At 39.8% G+C, this 22,591-nt stretch overlaps 1 protein-coding gene across 2 annotated transcripts in view; it reads left to right on the top strand.

Annotated features, from left to right (window-relative positions):
- LOC121334284 (transmembrane protein 263-like) overlaps positions 1 to 22,591 on the top strand; it is a 202,259-nt gene that overhangs the window by 2,234 nt on the left and 177,434 nt on the right. For both annotated transcript variants that reach the window (XR_005952423.1, XM_041401261.1), the window contains exon 2: positions 11,154 to 11,244. Coding sequence is in view for 1 of the 2 variants with exons in the window: in XM_041401261.1 (XP_041257195.1) it covers positions 11,154 to 11,244 (91 nt within the window). In the remaining variant the exon portion in view is untranslated. The remainder of the gene's footprint in view (positions 1 to 11,153; positions 11,245 to 22,591) is intronic.

The raw sequence follows: 22,591 nt of genomic DNA, 5'->3' as shown, positions 1-22,591 counted from the left end.
TGATGCTGGTTAGCATGTTGCTGAGAAGGCAGAGCAGCCAAAAGAAAACAGGTGAATGCTAGTGTGTATCCAAATGGTCTGCCTACTTAGGGAAGGGAAGAAGCAGGCAAAGGGAAGTAAGTGGTAACATCAGGGGATGTTTTTCTGCTGTGGACGTGATCCTTTCAGGATCTATTACTAATGCTGATCATTGCTGAGGAAACTGAAGCCTGATACAGTTTATTTTTAAGACAATCACATAACAAGTACGCTGTTGAAAAGGTAGAGTTGAGGTAAAGTTGTATGGCAAAGCAATGCTTTAAAACTTGGTGTTGAAGCTGGACTGGATGCAGGATAGTCTTTATGTGTACTTTATTTCTGTTCCTATGTCTTTTGAGCTGTGTCTGTGCTGAAGGATGGTATCTCTGGGCTCTTCCAGGCTATGCAAAATACAAAACTGGTTAAAGTCCCTTTTCCTTCTTTATAGGACAGGAGTGAGAGGCAAGCAGCTCAGATAGTGTCAGGAAGTGGACCTTTTCTGTGTGTAGTAATAAGTGATACCTTTTGAATATGTTAATAAAATTTGCTTTCCTTCAAGAGCAGATCATCCTGCTGGCAAGGAAGTGCACCTTTTTGGGCTGCATTAGGAGCCTGGGTAACGTGTCTGTCCTGTGGGGAGGGCAGTTCCATTTATTAGAGCAGTGGGGAGGTAGGCAGGGATTTGGTTATCAGTCAGCTGCTAATTACTGTCCCACAACATAATATCTTTCCAGTATTAATCTCTTGTGGCTAAATGCTGGATTTCTCAAGTCTTAGGCAGCACTGGAGAAGGTTCTTGTGCTGCCCTTGCTAACAGAACCTCTTCATGCTGTATCTTCAATCTGTGAATGAGTTGAGGCATTGGGATGAGTTCTGAGTGTGGTTCTGCTGTGGTGACTGCTTCTAGCACTGCTGCTGTCACTGGGCTAACCTAAACCCAAAATCAGACAAATGAAAGGCATTGAGAGTGGCAGGTCATGTCAAAGTTCTTATTTGTAAAAGCAATCTCAAAATGTGATTTAAGTAGCTGGTCTCCTCTTTATTGAAAGGATTCTTCAAAGTAGAATAAGAGCTTGTGGTGCTTTGGCATGTGCTCGCAGTTAAGTTATATAGTTTGGGATATGACAAGTGTCATAAATGTGACATTTTACTTTGAGAAACTTAAACTATATTTAAGAGAAAGAATGTGAACTTACTGCCTATAGTTCTCTTTTTCTGAGATAGTTCTCTTTTGCCTGTGATAGTGAGTGTTGACAGATAAATTTTAGAGATCAGAATAAGGCAAGATGATATTTTGAAGGTGCAGTATCAAATTTATGGAAAGCTCAAGTAAATATTTTTCTTTCTTGTGTTTACAGACAGCTCTGTTCCTTAAAGATGTCATGGGTTGTCCTGTCAAAATGATGTATACGTAATCTTTTTTTTTTTTTTTTTACATGTTTCCAAATCTGTTTAGCAGGCCTCTTTATAGTTGAAGTGAAAAGTACTTGGGAAAGGAACAGCTTATAAAAATAAGAGACAAGAGTTACTGCTTTCTATGGAGTATATAGTAATATTTTGTTTTCCTAGCATGTAGTCCTAAATGTGATCTAGGAATGAGGAGGAGCATGAATGTAAGTGATAGAGTAAAAGGGACCACGGAGTACATATTCTGTAGATAATTTTGATTGAAATATGTGCCTGTGATTGGTCACATCTGTTTTTCTTTATTGCTGAACTGCCTTACAAACCTTGTAGTGGTTTTCTTTTCCAATATTTCAGCTGCATTTCAGAAAGATGGGAAAGGGTTACGTACTTTTGAAGTTCTGGGCAAAGGTGTATTGTTACAAAGGTGGGACAAATAGTAGAGCTCCTGAGTTTCTTCAAAAGAATGTTCTGACTGAACTTAGCAGGCATCACAGAAGTGGCTTGTGCTGGTGCTGGTAAATTTTAGTCTTAATACGTCTGCAGAGCTGCTCAAGGTCTACTGCAATTCTTGGGCTTTGATTCATTCTAAAAACATTTTGGAGGCAGAACTTTCGCACCTCACATATCTTCAAAGTAGAAGGCACAGTTACCAAAAGCTATTGCTTCCTGAATGAGTTCTTACTAGTGTGTTGCTTGTGTTCACAGGGATCAAGTGTTTTTTTCTGTCTGATGGCTGTTTGGTTGTTGAGTGTAGTAACTCTGGTTGGAATCTTCTATGCAGCAAGTTGTGACTTTTGTTACTACTTCTTGGAGTGAGTTTGGGAGAAAAAGAGCTCTCAATGGAGCCTGAAATAAAGCCTGGGGTGCTACTGCTGCCAGTGCTTCTGGCAGTCAAGTTTTGACTGTGCAGGCTAGGTGTGCAATTGCAGGGCTTAACAGTACCAGAAGATGTAGCTTTTATTCTGTAGAGTTAGTAAATATTTTACCTGAAATGTTTCTTCTTTAAAGCACTACAATAAGTGCATAGAATGACAAGCAATACTGATCTTGAAAAGCTCTGATGTGAGTTCAAAACTCATTTGTAAGGAAGGAAATATTTAACTACCTAGCCATCAACAAAATAAATTTAAAAGTTGTGTGATAAATAAATCATAATGCAATCTCCTAGCTAATTGCCAAATGCAGAAAATGCATTTTAAAATACCTAATAGAATAACGACACAGGAATAAATTCTGTCCTGAATAAAATATTTGATATTTATCCTCCATTTCTGGCATATAAAATTACTTTTGCAGGTTTTTAAACAACTTTTTAACTTGAAATGGATTTTCAGCTTTTTTTAAGTCAAATTTTTTAAAAGGAATTAAGATTTTTGATAAGATGACTTGTATTTCAAACTTTTGCAGTGATGTCTCTTGTGACTGTTTTGGGGGAGAATGCTCATGCTTTTCAAGCTGTATGTATGCTTATGTACTTTGAATTCAAGTCTTACAGTAAAAATTCTGATGTTCTAGCTGTAAAAGCCCTCAAAAATTATTTAATTTCAGATTGTTAAAGCCAAAATGGTACTAGTGCACTTTTAAGGAAATAAATGCATGGAAATTGGGTCATGAAACCATAGTTATAGAACTCTGCTTAATACCTCTTTCCATTAGTTTTTTGGGGGGGTTGTTTGTTTTTTATTGTGACCCTACTGAGGATAGTGAAAAGGGATCTATAGATCCCCTATAAGAGATTATAGATCTCTGGCATGGTTGAGCAAATCTTAATGACCTCTGTCATATATGCCTAGATTATTAGGCAAAGGACTTCTCATTTTTCAGACAAATTTCTCATGCTGCCTGCAGCTCCCTAGAGTGATACTTCCACCTCTTGTTAGGAAAATGGAGAATATTCTCTCTGTAGAGTGCATTATCTCATTTATTCAGGCAGATTAAGACTGGCATTAATCACTAAATCCATCTGTCAAGGACCAAGCTGGAAAAGTACATTTATAGTATGTTACAGTATAGTTACAATATAGTATAGTACAGTGTAGTATGTTAGTTATTCTCTTTGAGCCAGGTCAGTACATGATCAAATGTGATTTGCTTGGTTTGGATTTTGAAAACCACTCTTACATTCTTTCTGGGCTAATACTGATTTAGTAGGTAAAATCCAGATGGAAAATGGTTGATCAAGACAAAATTCAATACAATAATTAATTCCAAATCCAGAAGTCTCTGGTCTAGCACTGAGCAGACTGTATTGGCTGTTTGTTGTATAAATGGTGCTATCTATCCCATACAAACATGAACATGGAAAGTGTAAGCCATCAGTTTGCTGGCTTGCTGAATGGAGAATAGACCATGGTGTCATTAGTACTCTTGAAAATTTATTTATGCCAAATAAACCCTAATTTGGATTACTGACAGTACCAAGTTGTTTTATTGCTGTAAAAATAGGATTTGACTGTTCTGCTGAGAATAGAACTCAATCTTGACTTGGCATTTGCAACACTAAATCTTGTTCTCATTGCCTCTCTCCACCAGTCCTGTTGTCAAGACAAAATTAAGTGTTAGAATTGTAGCCTCCTTATTGTGTTTGTCCAAACTCAGAAAACAGCAAGTAATCTAAGCAACTTTTCTATTCTTTGTTACTTTGTTACAGTGTACTTCCAACAAAGTGCTACAATTTAACACTACTGTCATCCTCAGCACTTCTATTTCTGTACTTTCCTTTAGTGTTCCAGGGCATTTATAACTGCAACTCAAATTCCCCTTGGGCTGAAACCTGGCACAGAAGCTCTCATTATAAGTGAACTTTGTTTTACAAAATTAAAAGCAAAGCATCCATCAAGAGGCTTTCTTAAACATAGAGGAAAGCAAAAAAAAAAAAAAAAAAAGTTGCTCATTAATTTTATTCCCACTGCAGGAAAAATCCAACTGACACTGGAAATCCCAAAGGTGTGGGTGTGCAATCAATAGTGATGGCAAATGCAATTGAATGGTCCTATTGCATTTAGAAAACTTTAAGTCTTAATTCCTTAAAGTGCTGAAATTTCATTGCTGAAGTAAAAGCTGCAGCTGCAAACTGCCTAACAAAAGTACAGTAATAGTTTTAAACTCACTCCCAGTGTCTGAGCATGATTATCTGAGCAGCTTAGAATAAGGAGGTGGTTGGGTGGTTATGTGCTTCAGCTGAAGTGGACCTGTAGGTCCTCAGCTCCCTGGAAAAGGTTGTCATCATCTTGAACTACCTACCTAGTGGTTGGTTGTTTAATTTTTATTTTTCTTTAAAGAACAGTCCCCTTTTTTTCTGTAGGAATTGAGACCTTATGTAATTTTGTAAAAAGCAGAAAGGGCATTGTGAGCCACAAGCCATTTTCAGATATGGAAGATGGAACAATCTAATTTGTTTAAGCATGAAATATCCAAGGTAAGTTCTGAGAAACTTTGTAACAGTGATTGGATAGAGGAGAGATCCGAAATTAACAGTGTCATTAATGATGTCACTTTAGGAAAGCCTGATGAAGGTCAGCTTCATTGTTAATGGATCTGACAAGCCCTTTGGCATCTGCAAACATTCAGCCCAGCATAACATATATCATCTCTCACTCATTTGGAGAAAGAGAAGTTGGGATGAAAAGAGCTGGGGTTTTGATTTTGTGGTGTTAGGAAGGGGCAAAGTCTGCTAATGTGCAGGAAACTGTGGGTTTTAGTCTTGTAGATTTGAAATAAGTATTCTTTAAACCTGATACATAAATAGCCAATGCTTTCACTGGGATGCTTTAGCATTCCAAAGCACTTAACAAACCGTCCTGTGTTTGGGGATTACTTCACTTGTTTCTTCACAAGGACCCACTGAGTCTTGTCATTCTTTAGGGGTGCATCCAATCTTCATGATTATCACTTGACATGTATTTGATACTCTGTAAAAAAGGCATTGGACCTGTGCTGGGAAGCTTACAAGTGAAATCACAGATGTGGAGGTATGAAGCCTGGGCTGCCACAAATTTTCCTCTGCTTAATTGCTTTATTGGAATTGTGCCTACATAGAATACCAGGTCTGAAAGTCACCGTTAGCCAGGACAGAGGACATGTGATTTATGCTGGCAGTTGAGGATTTGCATAGAAAGAAGCAAATCTGACCTTCTGGGCTCTTAAGGAGAGGCTTTAGGAGGAATGAGGCAGTTTCTTACAGTGGAAGAAGTAAGATTCTAGGCTCAAGTCCAGAATGCGAATGAATGAAGAATAATGTCGGAAAGGAGAAACTGGAATAAAGTGTTTAGAAGCAAGAATGGGAATATGAAGGTTTTGATCAGGAAATAAATACCATTTTCACTTGAAAATGCACAGGGAAAGTAGTAGCTAAAGCTACAGATTTTAGCATTATTTCCAAAGTGTAGTCTCAAAACTGAGACAGTAAACTGCTGCTGAGTCCATAACTATGAGCTTCAGATTTCACCAGCTTCTGTTCTGAAAGGGGGAAAAGATTACTTATAAGTTTGAGTATAATGGAGAAGAGTATTTACATGGTGTATTTCCTTCTGGTTCTGCTTATGGTAGGGGATTTAAAAAATTTTTTTTGTCTTTTGTGAGTAGAGTAGGAATGGCGAAAAGGAGCAGAATTGTAAGATACATCATTCTCTGAAGGAAATTTGAAGTTACTTGTCCCAAACTTGTTCAATTTCATTAATAATTTTTCACAAGGTGTATATATATTTAAAATTTTGATTGCCCTCCCTCACAGTTGCCCTTCTTGGACTTTGTTTTGGAGTTTTGTATTTTGCTGCTCATTAACAAAGTGAATTCCTGACTCAGTGAACAGTCGATTGACAGACCAGTTTAAGATTATATACCATAGTTAATATAATGCTAAATACAAAAGTAGAGTCTAAAAGGCCTAAAAGTGGAGGTGGTGCAGGTAGGATTTTTTTGGTTGCTTTGAATGGATTCTTCAGAAAGATGAGCCATATTGGGGCATTTGCAGTGACAGTCTCATGTTGGTATTGACTTACGAGCAAAATGAGCTGACACTGATCGCTTGGTGTTGGGATTGCTCCTGTAGTGTGTGGGTATTTTGAGTATTTATTACTCTGCTGAGATTAAGGTAGTATGGCTCTTTTTGTGACTGAGCATGCTGGTATCACTTGTTAATAGTACAAATGTGATAAATGGAGCTCTTGGTTTCAGTGTCATAAACATAACTCTGTACCTCGTGGAAAATGCTGACCCTGACTGGATAGGAACTTGCTTTCTGTCATGCATATATTTACTACAGCACTTGTAAAATGTACAGCCTTTAAATATACTGAAAATCTGAGCATATAGCTGAACTTCTGGTCAGGATTATTCTCAAAATATTGTATCCTGTGGAATAGCATGAGGTGTACTCTGAAATGCTTGTATGCAGTTTGTCACACTTGTTTAGTTCAGTACTGGCAGCTCTCTCTATCCATAAATACACAGCCTTCTATGGAACACCTTATAAATCCACAAACACTAATTTGCCAGGTTACAGCAGTCCATAGCCTTTGGGTTAAACTGCATTGTAAGGTCAGCAGTCATACAGTGTGAACAGAACAAGGGATTGTATGTTTCCCAGTTTCTGTGAGAATTACTATAGGATTTTGCTCTTGATCTTTAGCATTTGCTGAGTTCATACAAAGCTTTTCAGCTTCCTTAAGAGTTCATTGAACTGTTGGCAGGGACAGAGTGAGCTACCTTGAAATCTCACATCTGTAACTTCATTTTGGAAGGGTGGGCGTTGCCTCTGCTTGAGTTTACTTGTTCAGCTTGGAGAGTGTGTTAAAATATGAGAGAAAAAAATGCCACTAAGTCTTAATGGTGCTCATAGTCAAGTACTCATCAAGGAATTGTGTGAAGTGTTTGCTTGTTGAGGGCAGGGACTGTCTCTGAAGAGCTAAGAGGTTTTTCTTAGTAACATATTTTTAGGCTCTGTGCCATAACCTAACTTTCTGTAACAATACCTATTTAAGTTTATACTTCTCCAGTGGTTCTAGTGAGGAATGGAAACTCATTCCCACTTTAAGAGGCTATACAAACCCTAAATAATTGAAAGAATATTGTACAGTAATATCTGCTGATGTTTCTGAACTGTTGATACACCTTTCTGCATCCCAGGTGCTCCTGAGGGAGTGTCAAAGCAGAAGCAATCTGTGTACATTCCTTCTGCCACCACTGCAGCTCAAGAGGATTATTATTGAACCTGCAAGCCAATAACTTACACAGTTGTGTGCATCCCATGTCTGTCTGTCATGGATCCTTAAGAATGAAAAAAGAAGATGTAACTGATGCCTCATTCTTGAAATGATAGTGTAAAAAGACAGGTTGAAACAAAATTGTTGGATTCAACCTTAGCACAGTTACAAACCTTCTCAGAAAATAATTTCCTGGATTTTTTTTTTTGATTGCTATAGATGGCTGTGCTGCCAGAACTGTAGGTGTGGTAAATGTTCATTACCAAGTTTGCAGCAGGTTCATTGAATTGAACTCAGCAGATGTAACTAAAAAAGCAATGGACATGCTAACACAAGGAAAAAAAGCTGTTGTAAAGAGACTCTGTAATCTTGTTAATGACACCTATCAGCGTTTGAGCCTTAAATATTACTTCTGGATATATATATATATATATATATATATGAGAACCTAGAGTTTCATCTACTGTTAACTGTTTCAGATTTTCATTAGTGAATCTCTATGCACACTTACTCACTGGCCTCAGTGATTAGACAGACATGCTGAAGTCTGATAAACTGATGTTTACAAGATTACTTTTAGAAGCTCCCTGTATCATAGGTGAATATATATTGTGATAAGATATCAGTGAGCTGAGAACAGGAGTTAGTAGAAAACATTTCAAACTGTATTTTAGGAACTAGGAAATCTCAAGATTGCTAAGTTTCTTGCAAAACAATTCTTGAAAATCTTAAAATTGGGGATTACTTGACATGTCCATGCTTCAGTTTAGACTGTTTTCCTTTTTAACATTAAATTGAGAAAAAAAATTGTAAATACTTTTTTGGGGAAGAATTCTCAAAACCATACAAGAAATGTAAGCCAAATACAGTTAAAATATGCAGTGTTATGATTAAGTGGTTCTGAGTAGTGAAAAAAAAATCCTCAAAAATTCTGGTCATTTCTGTTGCACATTCAGCATGTTCTGTAGAAGCAGTAGTCTTGGATTGAGCATTTTTCTTCTGTAGCATTCCAGAAGCAAGTGTTAAAAGTTTTGAATGGGAGGGAAATTGGTGATGGCAGACAGCATCTCAGCCATGGACTTGATGGTGGTCTGTAATGGGCTCTGTTTTTCTCACAGCTGGATTTGTTAATGCTAGCTTAGGTACAAAGCTGACCTTCAACTAAGATAAATCTTTGTTTTGGAGTAAGTGTTGTCAGTGATATCCAGTGATGCTGGAGCATTGTATTGCTAGTAAACACCAAGCAGTAGTAGTTCATGTGTGAGGAAGAAAAAACCATAATGCCACCACTCACTTTGGGTAGCATTTTGCATCCTCTTTGTATTTATATAGATGACAACAACTGTAACCCAAAGGAGCAGCACTTATCATGGGCTGTCCTTGGGAGAAGCTACCGACCAGCTTTGTCTCTTAGGAAATTCAGAATACTGACCATTCTGAAGAAGGGAAGACAAGGCTTTTCTTGCTGGTTTTTCCATAGTCCCTGGATGTTGGATTGCCTCCTTGAGCAGCATATAGCTAGTATGTGCAGATGGCTGTTACTTGTTTTAAGAAATTGAAGTAATTTTGCTGTTGTAAACGAGAAAGTACAGGCACAGGATTCACACATTCAAGACTCCTTCTAGTTTAGGAGCTCCATAATTGTGGTTCAGAATGGTTCCAAGGCACATATATCTTATGTGTCCACATGTTTTATATGAAAAATAAATCTTCTGATCTGGTATACTGCAGTAGCCTCATCTTCCCCTTTTCTCTCTGTGGCACTGATGGGTAGGAAGGAAGTGTCAATTCACATATTGCAGGTTGATGTAGAAACTTATTCAAATATATACTTTAGATTCAACTTGTTGCTCTTACCCAGAATTATTTACATGTCCTTATTTACTTGAAGTGAGGAGATGGTTAGATCTTGATGTTGATTACTGGCTCCTGGGATTATTATTTTTTTTTTTATTGGACTAAGGCAATTTACTACTTTCCCATCTGTACCATGTGGTAAACACTTTCTTCCCTTTCTGTGATGGCTACTACAAGGCATGACTTAATGTTTGAACTCTTCACTGAACAAAGCTGGGCAATGTTGATACTGTGTGTTTTTAAGCAAGGAGAAATAGGTAAATAGCCTAGGTAAAACTTGCATAGTCATGGATGGCAGAAATCAGGTTCTGACCCTGGCACCATCACAGTAGACCTGTGCACTTCACCTGGCTGGTCTCTTTTTTCCTGCTGTAAAACATCTGGAAAGTATGGTGGTACTTTTTGTTTTCATGTCCATTTTGTTGAAAAAAAAAATGGGAATGGATGAAAATGTGAGCTACTTGTGCAAAGGATGGAATTTGACAAGTGTAACTTTTCATAATGTGCAAATTCAAGAAAGAGAGAAAGTAGCCAGTGCTGCTGAGGGTAACCTCTCAGTCATAGGGATTGGAAAGAATGAAGCTAAATACTGCAGCTTTAGGGCCATGAGCCCCTTTTCTTCCTGAGTTCAAATAATAACATTCTGCAAGCTGTTGATGTACCAGCTGTACTTCTGTAACATTCCAGCTGTGTATGTTAGTACACATTTTCAGATAGTTCAGACTACAAACTCAGTCGTGTTTTCCAAGTGCACAAAAGCTTCATTTCCTAATGTCTGCTAAGTTTTTCATTTTACTCTTCACTGTACTAACATTGCAAAGAAAATTAGGTTTGTTTTTTTTAAAGGGAGCCCTCTAGCTATGCCTAATGTTTACTCTTCTGTTGCTTCTGTTGAGTGGAAGAAGATGGTGGGGATTTTTCCTGTGATAGTTTGAAACTGAAAAAGCAACTACACTTTTATAGCTCCACATGTAATGAAAATATTGTGTGTGTAAAGTGAGTTCAGCTGCAAATCTTTTAACTCTGCTCACGTTCTTCCAGCAGTAATATTGCAGGCCCTTTACAGGATCAGGAAGGCTGGAACATGGAAATGCGAAACCTGGGAGGGTAGCTCAGTAGTTTTTCAGGAATGGTTAGTTTGGCATATTACACTTGGAGGCATAAATGGATGTATTGGGCTTGTAGGGGAAAACTCCATGGTCAATGGACCTGCATAGATTAGGAGATTGTAAACCAGTTTGCTTTGTTTTCCTTTGAAATGAGTGGCATTTCAGAATCTAGTCTTGATAAGACAAAGATAAGGTTTTTTCTCCGAAAATTCGAGTTGATGGTGGGTATGCTGTTATCCTTGATAAATGGAAATTTTAATGTATTACTGCATTATGTGTTTTGGAAATAGTGATTTAGAAATTGTGCTTCACTGGTTTTCAGTCAATTAAGAAATTAAGACCCTTGTAACTTTGTGTGCTGTGTTGAAAAGTATTTTTTTTTAACTTTCCTCTTTCTATAATTTGACTGCAAACAAATCTCCCAGCTATTTCTTTCTCATCAGCTAAAGTGAGCTCCTTGTGTCTTTACTGGCTGGCATATTCTCTGTCCTGTAACCATTTTTGTGGTTCCTGTCTGAACTTTCTGCAATTTACCTCCTCTTGCTATTCTGTTCTGCAGGGCCCTAGCTTAGAAACACAGATGGTGGATGATGAAACTGAGACTGCAAGTGAAGAATTGCCTCCTCATCTGCGGGAAGAACCTCCCGAAGGTACAGTGCTGGCAGTCGATATAAACTCTTTGCAATCAATTGAAGAAAATGTTCTGGCCAAGAAGTCTGATTTATCTGTCTGACTTGAACCTGGATCTGCCTGTTTTCTGAGAGGGATAAAGCTTTGTCAGAGCTGACAGTTTAGCCAACCTCCCAGCCAGAGGTCTAGCCAGCCCCTAAGCCTTCTTTTGCATTCAAAGGAAGGCTTTACCCACTGAGGTGCAGACACAGTTCTGCATTCTTTTTAACAATATGGCTTCTGATTAAAATTGTCCTGCTTGATCATCCTGTCTTCAGGCTTAGGAATAAAATGCTTCCTCTACTGTCTTGTTTGTGATGTTTTGAATCTTCATTAGGGGAGACTTTTCTAAGCAGTCCTCTTTTCTCTCTTTACCTCTCTCTGCAGCATCCTGCTATTGAAATTGTCCCCAGCAGAGACTTGTCAAAGTTAGGTATTCTAGTGATTTTGTTTCTTTTCGCTGTCTCTCTTGGAAGCCAGTTTAGCCATCTGAGGAGGAGGCAATGAGATGCTGTCCGTCAGCAGGAGGCTCAAAGATGCCAATTTTAATTAAAAACCTTGTTTGCAATGACATGCCCTGGATTTATACAGGGAACAGATTTTTCCCCACTGTGCAAAAGTCACAGGCATTGAATATATGCAGCAAAATAGGTGTTGCTTTCTTTTGAATAGAAGCTGCTAACATTGCTGCAAGTGATAATACATCCTGAGCTTTGTCTTCAGTTCATTGGCTTCTAAAACACAATCACTCATAATCACTGTGGATGGCTTAAGCAACTCAGAGAGTGCTGAGATCCTTATTAGCAACTTACTCTTAAAATACCATGACATGTCTCTGGGAAACATAAATGTGTTTTATATTTTTCCTTTAAGAGAAAAAGATGCTGATACAGCATTTATACTGACAGCCACTCTTAGAGGGAATATGAGCCAAGTGGATGGTTTTAGGAAGTTGCTGCTCCCATCTCTTCTTGTTGAGCATTCTGTTAAAGTTTTCTTATTAAGTTGTAATTTCTTGTTCTGCCATTTCATATGCTTTGTGTTGATAATTACAGTATATAGAGGTAAGTGAAAGGTAGGTTTCTTTTGCAACTCTTATAAAGCCAGAAGGAAATAAATGTGGAGGATGTTGTGATTATTATTCTATAAATACATGGAGGATATAGTATTAATATTCCCTTCCCCTCCTTTCTTTGTAAGTAATGCCAAGTCAGCATGTAATGACGGTTCATTGAAGTAAGAATTCTGGTCATTAGATGAAGCTGATGATTACACGAGCCTGGAGACTATATCCTGGAATGTAAAACCCATCTTGTCTCATCAGTTTTTCAGGAATAGGCTTAGATATTGGACTATGGCTTTGACTTGTATAATCAAAAGAGTTGATTCAATGTTGCTCAGTATTTTTGCAAACTAACTTTTAAAAATGAAAGGAAGTTCTTCTGCCTGCAACCCCGCTGGTTTGAGTGACAATGAAATATGTCAGTGTTAATATTCTACTTCTGTGACGTATTGGTCACAGAAGTAGAATATGGTCTGGGAGAAGTATGTGGTCTGTAAGTGGGATATAGCCACTTGGCTGGTGTGAGGACAAAGAACTGTAGCAGTTGAGCTGATTTGATTAAGTAGTGATACAGTACATAAAGTCTGAGCTCAGTGTGTATCTTTTGAATTTACAATTACTTCAAGAGTAGCAAAGTAGGAGGGATGTTGAGAGCACAACTGAAGCTAGAGTCTGGTTGGCAGAAAAAGTGGAAAATTTGTCCTGAAGGAGAGCAGTCAGGATTATGCTGAATTTATCGCTGACTTTGGATATTGGTGGAGTTGAGTAATAGAAGCGTTCCTTAGAAGCTGCTGTCTACCAACAGAGATCTACCAGAATCGCTGCAAAGAACATGTCGTTTCAGGAATCATTGCGAATACCTCATGAAAAAAAAAAGAACTCTGAAGTTCTTTGACTTGAATACCATTCAGAGTACTATCTTATCTTTGCTGCTCTTCAGATTTCTTGTTTCTTCTGGCAGCACTTTCCTAGTTAAATCAGATACTTTGCCATATGTAAACAATGTTGTTGTGACTACTGCAGTCTTGTTTCCTGGGATCTATGAATTGGAGACCATGTCTGCTTGCCTTCTGGTAATGAGTGCAGGAGGGATGGAGGGTTCTCCAGAGTCTCTCTGTCTAGCACTAAAACATTTTTCCCCCAGATTGCATCGTAGTAACTTTGTTTCCCATCTCGCACAGCATATCTACTGCCCTTCGGAAAGGAGAGGAATTAGAAGGTCTGTTCTATGTACATATTGCAATAAAATAAGTTTTCCCTTCATGGATTGTTGTCTTTCTAAACAGTGCTGCACAATGGCCTTCTACAAATAATGGGACAATCTCACATGTCCATCATATGCATAACTAAATGGAGTCAGTGTATATGTGGGTAACAATGGTATGGAATAGCAAACGTTGGTCCCAAGTGCAGTGTGGCAGCCTGGCGGCATTTGAGGCAAGAGAAATGCCACAACAGAGGCTGGTATCTGTGTGTCACCTGAATCTGATTGTTTTATCTGCTGTTAAATTTACTTTTTTGTATTTAACTAAGTCAGCAGAGTAAATGAGTTGAAAGCACAGCTCCTGCCGGATCCCGTGCATGGTATGAGATACGCCAAGGGGCTTTTTGCTCGGTGACGAGGTTGCGTTCCCAGGGCGGCGCTGCTGCGCGGCGCCCGCCGTGAGGGGCGGCGGCGGGGCCGCGGCGGCCGGAGAGAGCGTTCAAAGCTGTTAACTCCTCTCGCCTAAGCTGCTCTGTGGTGTCACAAGGGAAGCTCCCACTCTCTGCCACAAGAAGGCTGTTTATGCCCTAAGGATACTTTACCTCTTGACATCGTGATCTCATCTTCCAAATTCACGGGTTTTTTAAATTCTCCCTTCATCTTTAGTATCTCTGTGATCCTTGTGACATACTTTTTTTTTATCCCCTCATTTGAAAGGCAGGCACAGAGGAGCAGTAGCAATTAGCATCTGGAGTGCTGGTGTGCTTAGCACTTGACGGAGCAGGCTGTGCAGGGCAGGTTTACCATCAGCAGCCGGTGAAGGGCAGTGGGCTCTGCAGAGGAGTGCACTGCTCTAAATGCTATGAAGCGCTTCCTTCTTTGCAAGAAATTCAGTGTGGCTTATCTGTGCTGCCACACGTCTGAGCTTTCATGTAGATTTTGTGTGATCTTGAATGTTAAATGGAAGTGTGATTGCAGTGAGAGAACCAGATTTAGTTACTCAAGTACAGCAACACCGTGCTGTGTCTGTTGCTTCTTTATTCTCCACTTCAGAGTTCTGTTGCTGATCATTTAATACAGTGCAGTGTTAATTGATATGATCACTTTTCTGTCCTTTTCCATTGAATTAATCAAGAAAAGTGATAGCAATGAAATCTGGTGGTGATTAAATCTTCTATGATGTTCTCCATTAGGAAATGTCAGTACCTTCTTTGCTGCATATATCTCCCATTTATTACACTAATTTTTGTGGGGAAAGTAGTTTTACTCTGTCAAACTGCTAAAAACTATGCATTTCAGGAGTGTCTACTTTGTTGATACTGGAGCATGGCTGTAGTTTGCTTTGGCCTTGTGTGACTAAGTAGTACTGAGTATACTAAAGCTCATTTCAAGGCAGTATGGTCTAGTTGCAAAGCTGTGCCACTGGTTAACAGTGGTAGTCCCTCTTGGGAGTTTACAAACCAGTGCTTTCTTCCATGGCCTTTAAGTACTAAGCATGAAGGTTTTATCAGCCAATCTACTATGATCAGTTTGGCAATAAGCCTGAGTCTTGTGTCTGATCCGTCTGCTACCTCTTCTGTAGTTTTCAGGCCCAGCAGAGATGTTCCTTTTTTGTTGCAGACAGATTGGGCCTTGTGGAGTAAAGTTTTATTAAAAGCAATGGGTCTTAGCAGCTCCGCAGTATATAACAGATCTTGGGAAACTTCCTTTCCAAATAACTGTGGTGTTCTTAATTCAAATTGTTTTACACTTGCTGTGTGTAAAGAATACACAGTGATAGTTACTGTAAATCAGATGATTTGCAGGAGTTTAGAACATAGTATCTTGTGTGAGCCTTATAATCTGCCTCCATGGAGGCATGTAGCTTTTGCTGTTTTATGTCTTCTGCAGGATAAATCTATATTGCATGCTTCTGTACGAAGCTTTAGGACTCCTTATCCACAGTTTGAGAATCTCCAATCCAAAGAATTTGGAAGTTTTGTGTATTGCTCATTCAGGATTGAGTTTTGATGCCAGCATTTTACCTAGATCTGTGTGGATCTAACTAAAATAGATTACAGTTGTGTTTCTGTTGAGGTACTACCATCCATTTGAAATGTCTGAAATTAATTAAACTGTTAACTTCATGTTGGTGTATTCACTTGTAAGAATATGACAGTTTATTGAAATCAGCAGATGCCAGAGGAACATGCCTTTTTGAGGCATCTCATCTGTGATGAGACCTTCAGTTGAAGTCTATGATACAAGTGTTTAATTTAAAAAGGTATATGTCTATAAACAGATACAGTTTTGATGAATGGGTCGCACTTTTCCAATTATTGTTGGGCCAAATGTCTGCTGCAACATTGTCATACAAGATTTAAGTGATGCAAACTTTATCTGCATTGTTTTGCATTTTCTTATTGCAAGTAATATTTGGTATGTCTCCCAACTGCCCATATCCAAAGAACCTCAAAGAAATGACCTTGGAAAATGAGGCAGTTAATAGCAGTTCAGTTTCCTTTCAGGATCAAGCTTTCTGCTAAATTGTTATCTTTTCTGGTGTAAAGTAACTTAACAAAGTTGCCTGTGGTACTTAGTGTTGTGTACTACATGCTTAGGTAAGTATGTGTGTATGCAGTCTACCAGACCAGGATCTCGAAGTTCTGTGAAGCTGGCAGATGCAAAGCTGTGGTATCTACTAAGCCCTCCTCTACTTTCCTGATTCAAACCACTCTCTTCACAGTGTGCTGCTTCATAATGTCCCACAGTTAAATCCTTCTACAGAGGACCTCTTTAAATGATCTGCTTTTCTTTGTCTAATTGTTGGTCAGCCTGGATTGACCTCTGCAGATCTGTGGTCATGTAACAAAAGCAAGAGACTGGGTAAAGGGACAGCTATAATCTATCCAGCAGTGTGGCCTGGCAGCCAGGAGGGCCAGCAGTGCCCTGGGGTGCATCAGGGACAGTGTCACCAACCAGGCAAGGGAGGGGATTGTCCCACTCTGCTCTGGCACAACCCAAGTCCTGTGTGCAGTTCTGGGCACCACAATATAAGAAAGACATTTAACTATTAGACAGCCATCCAAAGGAGGGCCATGAGAATGGTGAGGGGCCTGGAGGGAAGCCATATGAGGAGAGGCTGAGATCACTTGGTTCCTTCAGCCTGGAGAAGAGAAGACTGAGGGGAGACATGATCACAGGCTGCAACTTCATTGTGAGGGGAAGAGGAGGGGCAGATACTGAGTCAGGGGAAGTTTGCGTTGGGTATGGAAAAGGTGCTTCCCCCAGAGTGTGGCTGAGCACTGGAACGGGCTCCCCAGAGAACTGGTCCCAGCACCAAGCCTGACAGAGTTCAAGAAATGTCTGAACAGTGCTCTCAGGCACATGGTGTGATTCTTGGGGTTGTCCTGTGCAGGGCCAGGAGTTGGACTTTGATGATCCTTTGTGTCCCTTCCAACTCAAGATAGCCAATGATTCTTAACTCTACTGTTGACTTAGTCTGTAGCTCTAGTCAAGTAGTTTGGCCTTCCTTAAAGCACAGTATTATTTGTGTATGAAACAGAAATAACATTTATAAATGAGGATGGTGAAAAAGCAAACTGAAATTTTTCGGCTCTTATAGGTGGAAGATACTTGAAAATTGAATCAGAAATTGTGTATAAATAATACAACACTTTGCCTGATACATAACTTATCCATTTTTCTCTTTTTTTTTTTGGTCTTTTTGAGTCCTCAAAAAGGCGATTGGACTTGTCAGATAACCTTAAATAGAAAGGTAGGTTTCTTAAAAAGCAGAAAAAGAAATTAGCAGTGAGGCTGTCTGTTCTTTGGAACTGGGACTTTATGTACCTGGCATGTCCTCTCATCTGTAAAAGCATTTCCTGAGTTACTTTTGTAAATGCCCTGAGGCTGAAGAGGAATGTTTCAGTATCATCTGTCTCTAAGGCACGATTCCTTGCAGCCCTGCTCTTCTGTTGGCCAAACCAGTTCTTGTTTCTGCAAAAGAAATTACCTGTAGTGTCAGCTCAGTCTTGTGCACAAAGTCTGGCTTAGTATTTCTGTTAGATTATAAAACATTTTCATATCCATCAAAAGTTCTAATGTTTTTCTATTAAATTTATCATAATTGTTTTAGTAAAACTAGGGCTCTTCTTTAAGTTCTCCATTGGCTATATTGGCTTACTCATGCTTTATTTAATTTAGTTCTCTGGGGGAAATTGACAATCTGAAAGTGATTAATAAACAGTGTCTGTGTGTACCCTTTTCTCCCTCTCTCAGCCCCCACCCATCTGTATCCCTGTTGTTGTATGCTTGTTGCTGACAACAGGCATCTTCCATTCAGTAGCTATGTTATATTGCCTTCTAGAAACAGCATGAAAGCTATTTAGATTTGTTTTTGTTCCACTTCTCCCTATGTCCTATTCTTTCCTCTCCACTATTTTCATATGATTTAATGAGAGGTTCCTTTGACAGCTCAGCATCCCTTTTTTGTAGCCTACTCCATGCCCTGCAAATCATTCTGTCACTAAGTGTTGTATGTGTGCACAGCATATGCTGTTAAGGGCAGCATAAATAGCTTCCAAGTGCCTGGTGGATTGCAGAAGAAAGGTTCTCATAATTTCAGTGTGGGAAACCTCTTATCAGTGGATCTTGTTAATACAATGATGACATGAAGTGTGTGAGTAGCCATCTGGTTTTCCCTGAGGGTCTTTGCCCATAGCATGGGGCAACTGTAGTTTTACCATTTGCCTGGGGACAGGAGCTGTCAGAAAAGTGTGAGATCCAAATGAAAAGATACTTCAGTGTGAAAGGTCAGTGGGAAGCCTCTGTCAGAAGATACATCTTGGTCAATTACAAGTGAATGTGGTTTTTTCTAGCAATAGAGGTTTGTACTGTGTATCTTATTACCTGGCTGAAGTGGCAGACATTTGTCACTGTTTTTATACTAGTTAGAGATATATGAAATGATGTAAAAGAATATATGTTCTTTTACTATGTATTTTTTATTTAGGGGGGCAAATACATTAACATAAAGATGCAGACAATTGTTCTTAAATAAATGTGGTTTTACCTGAGTCAGCAACCAAGGCCCACACAGCTGCTCGCTCGCTCACTCACTCACTCAGTCATCCATCAGTGGGCTTGCAGAGGGAATCAGAAGGATAAAAGTTAGAAAGCTCATGTGTTGAGATAAAGACAGTTCAATAGGGAAAACAAAAGCTGTGCATGCTAGCAAAGCAAAAAAAGGAATTAATTTACTGCTTCCCGTGGGCAGACAGACGCTCACCCATCCCTAGGAGAGGAGGGCCTTGGGAAGACAAACTTCATCACTCCAAACATCCCCCACTTCCTTCTTCTTCCCCACATTTTATATGCTGAGCATGATGCCATGTGGTCTGGAACATCCCTTTGGTCCACTGGGGTCATCTGTCCTGGCTGTGTCCTCTCAACCTCCCATGCACCCCCAGTTCCCTCACCACTGTGGCAGTATGAAAACCAGAAAATACTTTGGCTTTTCTGTGTAAGCCCTGCTCAGCAATAACAAAAGCATGTCTATATTATCATCACTGTGTTCAGCACAAATCCAGAACATAGCCCCATATCAGCTGCTGTGAAGAAAATTAACTCTACCCCAGCCAAAAGCAGCACAATCAATCTTTCAGGCTTGTAGTTATCAGTCCTGTTTGAAAGATGAAAAAGGAAGCAGTTCCTGCTTGTTCCTAATGGACTAAAAAAAGAGTCAAGTAAGTCTCGCTTTTACATATAGCTACAGTCTGAAGTACTAAATAAGAATGAGCAATGCAGTAAATCCAGGTCAGGAGTGAAATTGAATCAATATATCAGTGTGTTAACAATGATGATATCTTGAACTGCTAAACTATCAGAGTATTATAGCAGGCAATTAAATCATAAGGTCGCTACATGAGGCTGTTAATTCTGCCTCAGAACCGAGTGAAATGCCCAGTTAACATTTCATAAACATCTGTAGTCTCAGCCTGGCTGCCTGCCTTGGTTTGAGCTGTTTGTGAACAATTTGAACCACTACTTTGATTACCAGTATGATTGTACAATTGCATCAATCTGGCCTCTTCTGGACTGATCATTTTGGATCACAAAAACCAATCTGATTCCGAGAAATAGTTTTTTTTCAAGGCTGTTTATGAATTTATGAATGAGACATAAAGTGAAGGGTTTTGTGTCCATTTGCTCACCCTCTAGGATAATATTCTAGGAGAAAATAATGTAATTTGAAACTGGGTGGAATTCTAGAGCAATTGTGTTACAGAACATGGTCTTGCACTAGTATGGGCATGTGTAATTCTATCTCTTCTTTATTTTCTCAACACACTGAAGACCAATGCATGTTCCTTATTAATGTTTTGGATTATTAAACTGTTGTGATACATTTCTTTGTTATATTATGGGGAATCTGTCCTCTTTCTATCTGATACTTGTGTGGTGAGAGAATTTATCTAAGACTACATTTTGTCTCCTTTGTTATGCCTGCTGTCTATCAGTAACATATATTACTGGTTTCAAGTTTTGCCCAAAGTATGTAATATTTAGTAGGATATACCTGCTCTAAAAAGTTTAGGTAGCTTTATATTTTTGGATCTTGTATTATGAAAAATGAATGTATTTTTTTTATTTGGCATCCAAAAGGAAGTAAGTATTCTTTATATAAAATATTACATCTATTTTGCAAATAATGCTAAAAATTTGGCCATGATATTTCTGTGAGTTGTGAGAGGGTCTTAGCATATGGGATTGTTAAATGAGAGTACTGGAATATTGTTACAGTTAAAGAACAGATTTATAGTATTGAACTATGACTTTATTTCTTAGCAAATGAGACCTCATTTTTGGAGTTAGGCATTCACCTAATGAATACCAGTTCATCCACGTAAGATTCTAAGGAATGGGTAATGTTATTGACCTCTACTGTCTTTACCTTTCCAAAACTCAAATTTTACTGTAAAGGTATAATCAAAATAATAAAGGTTCTGTCCTGTGCAGAAGTTCAAAGCCAAAACTGTTGTTTGTTTCCTTCGCCTTTCCCCATCCTCCCAAATTCTCTGGAGATTTGTGTGTGGTAGTGATGTGTTCTGGGTTTTTTGGGTGGGTTAGTTTTTTTTTTTTTTATATTAGTTCATTTTCCCCTAAAAAGGGGAAAGATTTCCCCTGTACCTCTTAGATACAGAAGTGGGATAATTCTAGTTGGTTACATGAACTCATCCTCTTTGGCTGAGCCAGCTGTTTGTGTGTATCTAGTACTGGAAAGTGTGCTTTTGTAAAAGACCCAGTGCCTCCCACTCACCCCTACAAAAGCCAAAGAATAAACCTCCAAGATTTAATTGCTAGTACAATATGTTAAAGTTAGGGCTCACTTTGGGAAATGCAAATTGAGACTCCCAGTTTGGTTTAGTGTTTTTATAGCTTGAGAATGTTACTGTTGTTGCAGTATTTTGTTCCTAGCATCTTGAGAGTTGGGGTTTTTTTCTCTAAATATTAGACTTAATTGATCAGGGAAGTGGGTAAATTCTTCCAGTCTATGGATCTTGTACATTGAAAAAGGATTAAAAACCACATTTACTAAGTTTGGCTTTTGTCTAAGAAACTACTTTACATTATATAGAGAAATCTGTTTTCTGTGATAACTGGAAATTTTTAAAAGATTGTGACTACCTGAACCCAGCTCTAATTAAAAAACAGTTTGGTTGGTGGTTTAAGCTTAACATGTGCTCACACAGCTCCTGAAAGAGATATTCTGCATTCAGCTCTGGCTGCGGGTTACCAGTTTCACCCCACGGCACGGCCGCGTGTGCTTGCGTGCCAGCACAAAAGCTGCTGAGTGCCCATGGAGACATAATGCCTCTGTCTGGAGTGGGTGTAACTGGAGTGAGTGAACCTTCACATCATTCCCACGATCAGAGACTGAAGGATGGCTTGGCCAGCTGAGTAGTACCTGTTGTGTGCCTGTGAACTTGTATGGAACGCAAGGACAGGCTTGGGCTCCTGTGTGTGCTGCAGAGCTCGCCTGGCTTCCCTGTTGTTCTAGCGAGGAAGAGATGCAGCTGCAGGCATCGCTTAAAACCTCGTTTGCGATAGCATACAAGAGGTCAGCTCTTGATGTTTGTGTTTCTAGCAACTTGAGTGTATAGCACAGTGATTAAGATAGTGAGGAAAGCAGAGGGATCTTGGCTTTTACTCCTCCTGGGTCTGATCCAAGTAGCACTAATATGACATGAGACGTTTTGTTGGTATTTGATTAACTGGGAGGCTTGTTCTTGTTTTGTGTGACACATTGTAAGTTAACCACCCGGCATGCCGACATGTGCGATTAAAAACAAACACTTAAAACTAAACTGAGGAGTCGGCTGCCAAGCGTGCCGCAGGGAGGGGCTGGCGCAGCCTGCCCTGCGCGGCTCCCCTGGGACAGGCTTCACCGCTGCTCTCCTGAGCTTGCGTCGGCACCTTCCCGGGTCACTGCTGTATTGCCGATGCTTGTTCTAAAACATTTAATTCAGCTGTCCTGCGCAGTTAAACACTCCCGACGAAATGTGGGAACGGCAAATGGCAACTTAGAGCCGCGTTGCTCAAGCAGCCCGCCCTCGGTGACGGCCGCTGTGTTTGCGGGCAGCGCGGTGTCGCTCGGCGCGGAGCGGGAATGCCCTGCGGCCGCGGCCTCGGGCGCTCCCCGGGCTGTGCCTGCGGGCTCCGGCGCTCCCCGGGCTGTGCCGCGGGCTCGGGCGCTCCCCGGGCTGTGCCGCGGAGCAGGGGGCTGCCGAGGGCCGCCCGCCCGCCCCGGGACCGGCGGCAGCCGCGGCGCTGCCGCTTTTTTCCCGTCGCAGGATTGCGCTTGCGGTTTTCCTCAGCTTAAATTCCGGCACAGAAAGAATGGGTCTGAGCTTATTTTATAATTAACTGAGAATTTAAAAAATAAATATTGGAGAGTTAACAAAGCTTATTTCCCCTTGTCGTTGCCTTTTTTATTACAAGATTTTTAACCTCCTCGCCTTGTTAGGGTCCTTGCTGTGGAAACAATTTTTTTTCTCAGGCAGCAGCAGGGTGTTTTTCA

Source organism: Onychostruthus taczanowskii, unplaced genomic scaffold (assembly GCF_017590055.1).
Source record: "Onychostruthus taczanowskii isolate IOZ18803 unplaced genomic scaffold, ASM1759005v1 scaffold1, whole genome shotgun sequence".
Lineage (NCBI taxonomy): Eukaryota > Metazoa > Chordata > Aves > Passeriformes > Passeridae > Onychostruthus > Onychostruthus taczanowskii.
This window is presented reverse-complemented; position numbering and strand designations above follow the sequence as displayed.